Source organism: Nannospalax galili, unplaced genomic scaffold (assembly GCF_000622305.1).
Source record: "Nannospalax galili isolate Female #2095 unplaced genomic scaffold, S.galili_v1.0 scaffold1382, whole genome shotgun sequence".
Lineage (NCBI taxonomy): Eukaryota > Metazoa > Chordata > Mammalia > Rodentia > Spalacidae > Nannospalax > Nannospalax galili.
This window is the reverse complement of record NW_008348397.1, coordinates 1,271,106-1,282,176: the sequence shown is the minus strand read 5'-3', so window position 1 is coordinate 1,282,176 and position 11,071 is coordinate 1,271,106. Positions and strand designations below refer to the sequence as shown.

At 55.0% G+C, this 11,071-nt stretch overlaps 1 protein-coding gene across 2 annotated transcripts; it reads right to left on the bottom strand.

Annotated features, from left to right (window-relative positions):
• Nucleotides 1-63: 63 nt before the first annotated feature.
• Ppp1r1b (protein phosphatase 1 regulatory inhibitor subunit 1B) lies at nt 64-9,109 on the bottom strand. Of its 2 annotated transcripts, none has more exons than XM_008845306.3 (7): nt 8,685-9,109; nt 7,199-7,259; nt 6,917-6,939; nt 6,481-6,556; nt 2,344-2,544; nt 890-1,012; nt 64-804 (listed from the first exon to the last, which is right to left on the bottom strand). In XM_008845306.3, exons 1-7 carry the CDS (start codon nt 8,763-8,765, stop codon nt 755-757), a joined length of 615 nt encoding a protein of 204 aa, XP_008843528.1. In that variant the 5' UTR covers nt 8,766-9,109; the 3' UTR covers nt 64-754. The 2 variants fall into 2 exon arrangements, with proteins under 2 accessions (XP_008843528.1, XP_008843529.1); XM_008845307.2 differs by lacking the exon at nt 8,685-9,109 and adding an exon at nt 7,775-7,866.
• Between the last annotated feature and the right edge of the window lie 1,962 nt (nt 9,110-11,071).

The window sequence follows — 11,071 nt, the reverse complement described above, 5'->3', positions numbered from 1 at the left end:
ACTACTCCTCCCCCTCCCTCCCCATGAAAGAGGAATCTCAGCACAATTATTTACAAAGATTTATTACAGCATGATATGGGGGTCAGGCTTGGAGTCAGGGAAGAAGGGGAAGGGGCCAAGCAGCTGGAGGACAAGAAAAACCAGGACCTCCACTGTGTGCTCCATCTAAGGATATATACTAAGTGGCATTCCTGGCATCAAAGCATAAAGAAAATGCAATAAGCAGCCTCTGCCAGTTCATCTTGCAGGCACCCAGCAGGAACAAGGGTAATGGTGGAAGATGATGTCCAAAATATTGAGGCTGTGGAGAATGCCTGAGGCCTGGACCCTGATAGAAGCCTGTGAGAGGGGTGGTGAATTGGAGTCTCCCATAGGAGAGGGGATGGAGATCTCCGGGCACCTGCAGGCTCTCAGTACCTCCTTCCCCCAGATCTTAGGGTCCTGCCCTGTGGGTCTCCTGTGCCTAGGGGAGAGGACCTGGAGAGTAGAATGGAGAAGGGTATTTGTTTCTGGCTTCCTGGGTTTTCTAGGGTGGGCCCTCTCATGTCCCCCCTCCCACCGGGTGAATGAAAGAACAACTGGCAGGGAAAGGCATCAGGGACTCTGGGCATCAGCCAAAGCAAACAGACCAGCCTTAGTCTTCTAGAAGTCAGAAGCCGCAGCCCTAGCAAGTGAGGGGAAGGGTACAAAGTAGGGTGAGGCCAGAACGGGTTTCTGGGGGACACGTCCTCCTAGGAGATGCAGGACTAGGAGCTTATGTGCCAGGCTCAGGGGGGCCAGGGCGCTGAGGCTCCTCTCCCGACTCTGCAAGGCAAGTAGAGAGGACTCAGGACCTGGTCTGGCCACCAAGGTTCCCATCCATCTCCCCACCCCACACTCCAAACCTCACCACTTAGTGCTGCTCTGTCTTCCACTTGATCATCAGAACTTCCATCTCTCTGGGGCTCATCCAAAGGGGGTGGGCGTTCCCAGGGCCCCTCCAGACCTTGGCCACAGGTTTGCTTCTGTCCCACTGGAAAAGAAGGCATACAAATACAGGCTAAGGGACCATCTAGTGTCCCGAAGCATGAGTGACGTCTGATGGCTGGGAGGCCAAGCTTCTGAGTCATCCTGGCATGTTGGGTAGAACACTGGACTGGAAAGCTTTCCCTGTGCCTGGCCATGTGACATAGACAAGTTCATGAGCATTTTTCTAAAGGAGATATTATGTAAGAGGACCATTGTAGATTACCTGAGATAAGCTAATACCTGAGAAACTGGGTGTGGTGGCTTATGCCAGCAATGCCAGCAGTCAGGAGGCTGAGGCAGGAGGATTGCTTTGAGTTCAAGGTCGGCCTTGAACTGGCTACATAGTAAATTTCAGCCCAACCTGGATTACAGAGTGAGACAAAACAAAACAACAACAAAAATCTTCTTAGGATCCAGCACAGGCACTCTGGAGCCATTCAGAAGTGCTGGGAGATGCTGTTTGGTGATTCAGCCACGTGTCCCAGGGCCCTCCTGCTCTTCCTGGGGTAACATCTCTCACCAATTTTCTACATGTTCTGGGGGTCTCAGTGGGAGCCGACTGAACCCTTCCAGCTCTCTGATACTCTCATAGCCAGAGATGCAGACTGGAGGCCCAAGTATCTTGTCAAGGGCTGAACACTTCAAGCAGAGGACTGCTTGCCATTCCCATAAATAATGGAACCAAAAAGTTTAATATGCACCAACAAAAATAAATGAAGCATAGCCTTTCGTAGCCAGGTATGGAAAATACAACCATGCCTGGGAAGGGTAAGGTCTTCCTGCTTAGTGTTCTAGATGCTGGGACTTTCTGTGCAGTTTTCTGACTCTGTAGCCATCTGTGAAGGTTTTAGGCCCCTTTCCTCCAGGCTGCTAAGGTTAGAGGTCCACAGGCTAGATTGGTTCTGAAATCCTTGGTTCTCCAGTGGGACACTAGAGGGCACTCTTCCACCCTATCCTAAGAAGGAAAAAGAAACAAGGGTCCTGGAGAGGGCAAATCAGCCAGTCTCCTGTACCTCTACAGACAGCACATACTAGGTTCAGAAATGCAGGCAAAGGGATGTTGGACTCTCTCCTTGATCCCTGAATCTCACAATTTACTTCCATGGATGGGAAGTCCATTTTGGGGTCTAGCCTCAAACCTCCTGTGGTCTTGCCTTAATTCTTAGGAAAGAGATTAGTATGGGGGGGGGGGGGAATCTGATCAGAAGAATAAACCAATCTAGAGAAAGCCAGGTCTCAGAAGCTGGCCAGAGAAGGGCATTCCAGGGTACTTAAGGAGGAGCAACACTTAACCGGTCATAATGGGACTCACCATCCACAGCCCCTTCAGCTTACCAGTTCCCCTGTTGCCCTTCAGGACTTCAGCCTGGCTGTCCTCTTCCTCCTCCTCTTCATCCTCATCCTCATCCTCCTCTTCTTCCTCTCTTGGATAGCCCAGCTCCCGAAGCTCCCCCAGTTCATCCTCCTCCTCGGAGGCCTGGTTCTCGCTCAAGTTGCTGATGGTCTGTAGGTGGGACTCAGCAATGCGCTGCACAGCTGTTAAGGGGACCCAGGAAGGCAACGGTCAACCAAGCTAGAGGAACAGCCTACAAAACTCCTATGCATGGGTCTGAGGCAGAAGTGACCTTCTGAGAAGCCCAAGTTCAAGAGCCAAAAGCTACAAGCCACTCCACTGGGTGTCAGACCAAGGTGGGAGTAGCAGGGGTAGACTTGATCATGTTAGTTCTTAAGCTGTCCCACGATGCTGGCCTCCCAGAGACTGACACCAGAAAGCTCCACACCATAGGGCACCAGACTGGGCAAGACCAGACAGGCACAGCAACAGCTTAACATTCTCTGGCTAGAGAGAACCTAGTGCCTAGTACTGGAGGGTGTAAAAATCATTAACTGCAGGCAGAAGGCTGAAGGCCTGTGGTCCAGGGCAGGGGAATTTGCCCCATCACTGCTCAGACTGATTCCCCATGCTGTGCCCCTCCCACCATCATACTGCTTTAGATGCTGACCTGTACCTCTCCCCCAGGCTCCAAAAGCAAGAATGATCCTAAGCCTCAGGTCAGAGCACTGAGCACTGTGCAGCCAGTAAAGTCCATGCTGGGCAAGCGGCCTGCTCAGATGCAGCCCTCACAATCTTGACCCACATCCCTAAATTCCCAGCTCCCTCTGCGGTGACCCAGAAAGCAGCAACACCCCCCACCACCACCACCAGGAAGACCTGCTCAGATGCAGCCTAGGAAGGGAACAGTGTGGGTGTCTGGAGGGAAGCTTCCCAAAGATGGAAAAGAACAGGGGATTGGGAGAAAGGAGTGAGGGCTCGGGGTTATAGAGAGTGGCAGAGTTTGAAGAAACATTGTTAGGTTAAAACTGGAGTGGGGGACAGGGGATGTAACTCAGTTGGTAGAATGCTTGCCTAGTATTTACAGAGTCTTGGGTTTTGTACCTAGTAGAAGCTTGTAATTGAAGCACCTTCAAGGTGAATGAAGGCAGGAAGATCAGGAGTTCAAGGTCATCCTCAGCCATATAATGAGGTCCAATCTAGCCTGGGCTACATGAGCTGCCCCCTATCCCCCCAAAAAAGTCTGGAGAAGAGAGAGCAAGGGACAGGAGCTGGTAGGATTTTAGAGCATGGGGGACACTAAGCTCACAGCCCCCAGATCAGACCCTGGCCAGTAGGCAGCGCTGCTTGGCTCCTTAGTACACCAGCGGCCCCTTCCCCTTAGCAGCCCAGGGGGTAGATCAGTCTGAAAACCTCCATTGCAGTGACCAGGGCCCTGCACTCCTGCCAACTCAGGGACAGGCACAGAGGAGGCATTGTGTGTGCCTGCTGCCCCACCCTGCCCCCAGCTCCCAACCTAGCACTTCCCGATGGCTCTGGGCAAGCTACCCAGGCAATAAAATCATAATAAATCTCCCTGGCCTGGCCTACGGGACCTGGCAAAGTTTCACCTTGAGCCAAGTCAAAGAGCTCTAGCGTAGAAGGACCCTTCACCGCCCCCACCCCTGTCAGCTGAGTCTTAGTCCTGTTCCCTCTCCCTGGGGTCCCTTGAATCCTCCCCTACAAGCCCCCAATTCTGCCTGACATTTTCCCTTGCTCAGAAAGGGGAAAAGCCTGCCAAACAGGGCCATGTTGATATAGAAGGCCCCTGAGGTATGGGGGGGGGGTTGCAGGAGGGGGTGGCAGCCGGGCAGCTTCCTTCTCCCTAGTCGGGGGAGGAGTTAGTTCGTGATCCACAGTGACAATAGGTGTGTGCAGCACCCGTGCTGGAGCCCCGTGAGCTCCTGCATGCCTCACCTAGCCCTCCTCGTGCCCCTCTGGGGGTTCTAGAGTCTATTCTTTTCCTACTGTACTATCTCCTTTAGCTTCTCCATTTCTGGGACCCTAAAATCCCCCTATCTCAAATCTTTTTAAGTTCCAAGAACCCCAGCACAGCCTATTCCAGACCCCTTTCCATGTCCCTATCTCTCCCTGTCTAGACTCTGTAAGACACAGCCCACAGGGGTAAAGCACATTTTTTTGGCTATTCAGGGTCCACAGAAGGCTTTGTGGCCCTAAACTCCTCTACTTTGGCCCACTCTCCAAAGCACACAACCAAGAACACAGACAGGGCTGAACTGGATATAGTTAAGCAGTAGAGTATATGCTTAGTGTGTGCAAGGCCCTAGCTTCCATCCTCAGCATCTCTCCCAAAGAACCCAGGAGGTGGCTCTCCCCACTCACATCCACCCAACCTAGAGTGGGGAAAACGCAGATTTATTTTATTTTTTATTTTGAGACAGGGTCTCATGATGTATCCCAAGTTGGCCTCAAATTCATTATGTAGCTGAGAACAGCCTTGAACTTCTGATCCTCCTACCTCTGCCTCCTGGGTGCTAGGATTACAGCACACCCAGTTTATGCAGTGCTGAAGAGCGAACCCAAAGCCTCCTGCATGCTAGGCAAGTACTCTGCCAACTGAGTTGGGAGGCAGATTTCTTATATTCCCCCCTGAAACATGCCGCTTGTCTTGATGCCTGCTTTGAGCCCTTCCACAGGTCCCTGCACGTGAAGAAGTCCTTTCGCACTGCCGCTGGCTGGAGCTTTGCCCGTTCATTTTTCTGTCCTGGGAAAAGGAAAGCACCCCACCCTTCTCCCTCTCCTCATGGCCTCTCCCCTCTGCTCCTAATCTTGGGCTGACAGGTGCACCTGTTGACCTTGGCTGGCGAAGGAAAACCGTTTTCAACATGGGGGAGCTCTTAGAACCCCCTTCTGCCCCGCCCCAAGCCGGAGTGGGCAAGCCAGGCAGGAAGGGCCTCTGGCAGGGGAGGTAGGCACCTGGTGCCTAGTTAGGAAGAGGCCTTTGGCATGCCTGAACTGTACCTGCTCCTCCTTGAGGTGTATCTCCCACAGCTCTGGGCCAGACACCAGCCCTAAGCCTCCTAGGTTCACACCTCTAGCCCTTTGCAACCTTCTTTGCCTGCCTTTCTTGCCTGTTGACCCTTCAAAGGCAGGCCTTAGCATCCTCCCTTCTGCAAACTCTCCCTGATCCTTGGAGACAACAGGCCTAGGAGGCCAGGGAACAAATCATCCATTTTTTCTTCATGAACCAAGGTCTTGCTATGTATAGTACTGGCTGACTTGATATTCACTATGTGGCCCAGGCTGATCTCATATTCATAACAATCTTCCTGTCTCAGCCTCCTAAGTGCTGGAATTACAGATATAAGCCACCAAGACTGGCTTTCTTTTTCTTTCTTTCTTTCTTTCTTTCTTTCTTTCTTTCTTTCTTTCTTTCTTTCTTTCTTTCTTTCTTATTTATTTTTTTTAAGACAGGGTCTCTATATGCAGCTCTGGTTGGCCTGGCACTAGATATGTAGAGCAGGCTGGCTTTGAACTCATGGAGATTCACCTGCCTCTGCCTCTGCTTCCTAAGTGCTGAGATTACAGACTTGCACCACCACACTGGACTTTTTTTTTTTCCATTGCTAGGGAAGGATCCCAGGGCCTTGCGCATTTGAAGCAAGTACTCTACCACTGAACAGCACTCTGAGATCCCCCGATCTTCCTCATCTTATTTTGCTCAGTGTCCACCAGTGAGGCCTGGCATATACTCAGTGTGTGCTATAGGAAGGATACAGAAGGGAAAGCCTGCAGAGGAGAGTCCAGGATGCAGAATTGCAAGTGGAGGTGAAGCCAGAGGTGAAAGCAGGGGCTGGATGTGGCCCAGCAAAGACCGAACCAAGTGTCTTTCACCTCAATGCCCATCTTCGAGCTAGCCAGCTCTGCCATTCAACCCTTGAACCTACTATTAAGAACAAAGCCATCCTTTTGCAGCCTCTGGGCAGTTTTCTTTTGCAAAACTAGCCTAAGAAATAACTAGTCTCCAAGTCTGGCAGTAACATGGTGACAATCCTTCCTGCTGACACTAGCTGACATTTCCCCTTCCTTCCCCATGTCAGCCCAACTCCTGTAGACAGATGGAGGGGTGGGGTTAGTACCTTTCAGTGAGGGGGGAGTGTAGGCACAGGGGTTAGGTCTCTTCGACTTGAGGTGGTGCCCCTCTCCTGAGGCTCTCTGCAGGGAAGAGGCAGGTGAAATAGGCTTCCAAGAGACCCCTTCCCTTCTTCTCCCTCCAATGGGGCACTCTGGGCAGTTTTGGCCAATGAAAGGGGTACTTAGGCCGAGCCTCACCCTGTTGCTTTGAGAAGGTCCCAGGGGGGCCTGGCTCAGGGCAGGACCCTCAGTCCTGGACACTCCACTCCAGTCAGAGAGGAGTGTCTACTGCTGTTACTTGGCAACATTCCCTGGAGGAGGTGCAATTGATATGCTAATGTGTCCTGTGGTAGCCAGTGTTGGTGGCTAGCTGTGTGGACACCCATCCACCCCACCCCAAAGGGCCCAGCTGTGTCCTCCCAGCTGCTCCAGGAAACTCACCTGGTGGGGCGAAGCTTCCTCCTCTAAAGGAAGCCACCAAAACCGACCGCAGTGGAAGGGAGAGGAGGAAGAAAGAAAGAATCAGATTACTTTCCCTCAAGCCTCAGTCTTTGGGACAGCAGAAATGTGTCCTTCCCTCTTGATGCTGGCAGGTGCCCAGCCAGTAAACCAACCCAGCTGAATTGGACTTCCAGGCCTTATCCAGTCCTCAGTCTCCAGCCTGTTGCCTGCTTACAGGTCAGGGCCCTCAGGAAGACATCAGGGTTGAGGTAGGGGTCCTACCTGGCGAGGAGTGCTCTGAGAGCCGGAACAACATGGCAGGGGTTGGTCTCCGGCGCCGGATCTGAAGATGGAGGAAAGAAAGGCAGGATAAACACCCTAAAGGCCCACCTCACCCTCACCCTCAGCCAGCTGGAAAGCAGTGCTTTGGAGTCCCCAGGGAGCCTTTGCATCAAAGGCCACTAGAGCTGCTTTGTAACTCACCCAATCCCTTCATTTTACATGGATGAAAATGCCAAAGCTCAGAGAGATCCAGCAATGTGCTCAAGGTCACACAGCACACTGAGTCCAAAGGACTAGAAAAAGCTTCCACTGACTCCCAGCCCAATGTGTCCCTCTCCACAGCTACTCCTGAGCCACCATCTTTCTTTTGGTCTTCTCCCACCAAGGCCCTTCCTCTTCCCAGTTTCTGAAGACGTTGACAGCCAAAGCTGGTTACAGCTCCTACAGCCAGTGAGGGCCCTCTGAGGAAGGTCCCCATGGCCCTACCCACCTGAGGACAGCTCAAGGGCTCCAGAGAAACTGGACCCAGCTGCAGAAGGAATCTGAGCCCAGTACTGCAGTCACCTCCAACCTTACCTGAGGCTCAGGTGTGGGCTTGAACCCCCAGACACCCAGAGATCTGCAAGTGTCTCTGGAGATGGGGGTCTGGGCCCCTAGGGCAGGCTTTCTCAGACTGTGGGAACTCTTCACTCAGTTCCCATGAAAAAAGAAAAGTTGTCCTCCTGGCCCACCCTTAGCTTGGGAATCAGACCAAATGTCGGTTAATTAGGTCCCCTTTGAGCTCCAGGGAAATGGAGGGAGAAACAGGTAATTGAAAGCCAAAGTGGTAGCCGCCTCCTGCCAAGAGCTGCTAGGCGCAGGCCTCAATTTTCACTGCCCTCTTCAAAGCTGTAGCAGTGTCTCAGCAACAGGCATCCCTGCTAGGTTATGGGGTAAAGACCTCTGCCTCAACCACCTGCCCCTCATTTTTGTGGGTCTCTCAGTCCCCTAGAAAGAAATGACCTCCCAGGGGTTGGGGCTCTAGGGCTTGATAGCAGAAACGGCAAGGTTGGGGGAACCCCAGGCAAGGCCTGCAGGGTGGAACTGTGGTCTCTCAGGCCCTGAGTGGTTGAGGTAACAGCCTCAGATGCCTAAGCTGTGTAACATTCACACGTGTGCAGCTCTGAGGCTGCCACCAGGGTGATATGGTCCGGGTGGGAAAAGGACTAGTCTAGCGGGGCTGTGCGGGGCCGATAGGGCGGTCCCGCAAGCCAAGGGTCCCCAGACGCTCAGTGCCGGAATTCTCCCGCCCGGGTTCAGCGCGGAGATCCGCGGTGGGGAAAAAGTTGTTAGAAGTCTCCAGAGAACTTCGCGCGCTGCGGGACATCCCCGCAGCGGTCCAAGCAGGGTTCCCACCCTCCGGTTGACCCGGCTTGGCAGGCGAGTAGCGGGGCCGCGCCGGGAGTGAGAGATGGGGGCGCGGCCGGGATGGGGCGCGGCCCCTTACCATCTCCACCTGGCGGGGGTCGAGCTGGCTGGGGGGCGCGGGCACCGAGAACTGGATCTTCTTGCGGTCCTTGGGGTCCATGGCGGGCAGCGTGCACCTGGGCTCTCCCGAGAGTTTGGTCCCTGCACTGTTGCCCCGAGCTGCCCGCGGCCAGTGCCGGGGGAGGAGGAGGAGCGCTATCCCCGCACCGAGGACAGCCCCGCGCCGGGCTAGGGGAGGCGAGCGAGCGCCGGAATGGCTGGACCTCCGGGCTCGCCTGCTGCGCTGGGCTCGGCGCCCCCAGCCCGAGCTCGCGGTCTCCGCGCCTCGGCTGCCTGGCTGGGGCGCGGGGCTCCGGGCTCCCACCCTGCGCTCTGTGCGGTCCGGGAGAGCTGTCCTCGCCGCACCTGCCTCTGTCTCTCTCTCTCTGCCTTCCTCTTCTCCCGGCCTCTGTCTGCTGGCTTCACCCCACAGGTTCCAACCCTGGGGTCCCAGCCAGTCCCCTTCGCCTGGGACTGGGCCAGGCGCTCGGAGGGAGGGCCTAGGAGAAAGCGGCCAATGAGGTGCGAGGAACGTGTTCTCCCGTGGCTGGGAGGCGGGTTTCGAGTGCGAGCCAGGACCCGGGGAGCGGCCAGGGCCCCCTGCCGTCACCCCAGGACTCAGCTCTGCATTATTGATGGAGTCCAGCCGCGAGGCTAAGGGAAGGGGGCAGGGGCCCCGGGAGCGGGGGCTCTGGCCTTAACCACTTCAGGCCCCGGGGACCTGGACTGTGAGGTCGAGGACAGCGTGTCAGCATGTCACGCTGTGAATGGGGGTGTCCTAGAAAGCGAGTGTGAACGAGGTGTGCGTGGGAGGACACATGTCAGTCATCGTGGTAGGGAGTATGTTGCCAAGTGAGTGCCAAGGGCCCAGGGTGCTATAGCTGGGAGGGTGGGGGTCGGTGTGGTGTGAGTGTGTGAGTCTACGTAAAGTGTGTCAGAGTGTCAACGATGCGGGTGTGAGTGGCAGCGTGTGGGAGGACTGTGCGTGTGCGGGGGAGGGTGTGGGTGTGGAGGAGAATGTCAGAGGCTGTCAAGGTGATGGGCTGGCGGGTGCCAGCTTGCTGGGGGCCTGTGCAGGAGAGGGGCTTGGGACTGCAAGTGTGATAGCGAATTCCCCAGGGGAGAGGGGAATGCGTCCCTGCCGTGATGTACCCAGCATTCACGTGTCTCCTCCCTTTTCTGCTCGGATCTGTTGGGGGAGGGGGCAGAGCCAGCCCAGGGGGCAGGGTTGGGGGGCTGCCTTACCAATACACGTGCCATCACGTGTGTGAGCTTGGTGCCTTGGGGAACAGAGCTGGGGGAGAGAGGTGTGTGTGTTCCCAAGGTGCCAGCCTTCTCTACAAAGTGTGTGTGTGTGTAGGCCCTTGAGTCTCTGCAGGAGCTGGCACTGCCCTCTGTAGGACTGGCAGGAGGGACTGAATGCCTCTCTGTAGGACCCAGAAGGGGCCTATGTGGACCTGTGCCTGTGTGTGCCCTCCTGGGTTGTGTTTGTGTTGGCTGTCCTCGCTCCTGGTCACTCTCAAGCCAGGAACACCAGGAGCCCTCCCCACTCCACCCCCAACTCCACCAGTAATTTTTCCACTCTCAGCCCCAGCCCTCTGGCTTCTTGGTAGAGAGGCCATAGGAGCCTTGTGGAAATGAGGTCAGGGGCATGCTGTTCTGCCCCAGACTCAGTGTCCTCTGTTGAGTGAGTGAGAGGGTGGCAGGGGGCCCAAGCTTTGTTCCTGGGAATGGGATGTCCTGGTGGCTGGGCTCCACATCTGCCAGTCTAGGCCTGGCTGCAGCTTGTTGACTTACATACTTAACTGGGAAACAGCCCATGATGGGTTGCTGGCCCTGGGGCTTAAGCATCTCTGGCAGCCCCTAGCCTCGTCCAGGACCCTTCCTTCTTCCAGATAGGGCTGTGGCGAAGAGTGGCAAAGCCCAGGCTGGCAGTGCCTTGGAAGGGTAAAGAAGGGTGTGGCCAGGCAGTAACCTGGACAGCCTCAGAGCCAATGTTGGGGTAGGGGGTTGGGGCTTCCCCTGTTGGAGTGCTAGGAAGGGGTGTGTGGTAGATAAAGAGGGCAATGGTAAGAGGACAGGGACAAGGGCATGACTCTCATAGCACCTCAGCACTCAGGGCTGAAAAGGCCACCTTCCTGGAACACACAGGTTTGACCTAGAGGCTCTGCTTTGGAGCCCACAATCAGGAAAAGTCCCACTCCAATGCCTGGATAGTCTAGTGACAAGAGCACAAATTTCCTAGAAGATAGGCCTTTGGGTGCAGAGTGTGTTTTGTACCTCAACCCTCTGACCAGGAGGAATGGGAAAAATTGGAAGACAGGAGCTACACATGCAGGGGACAGGCAGAAGGGGAGAGGCCTAGAG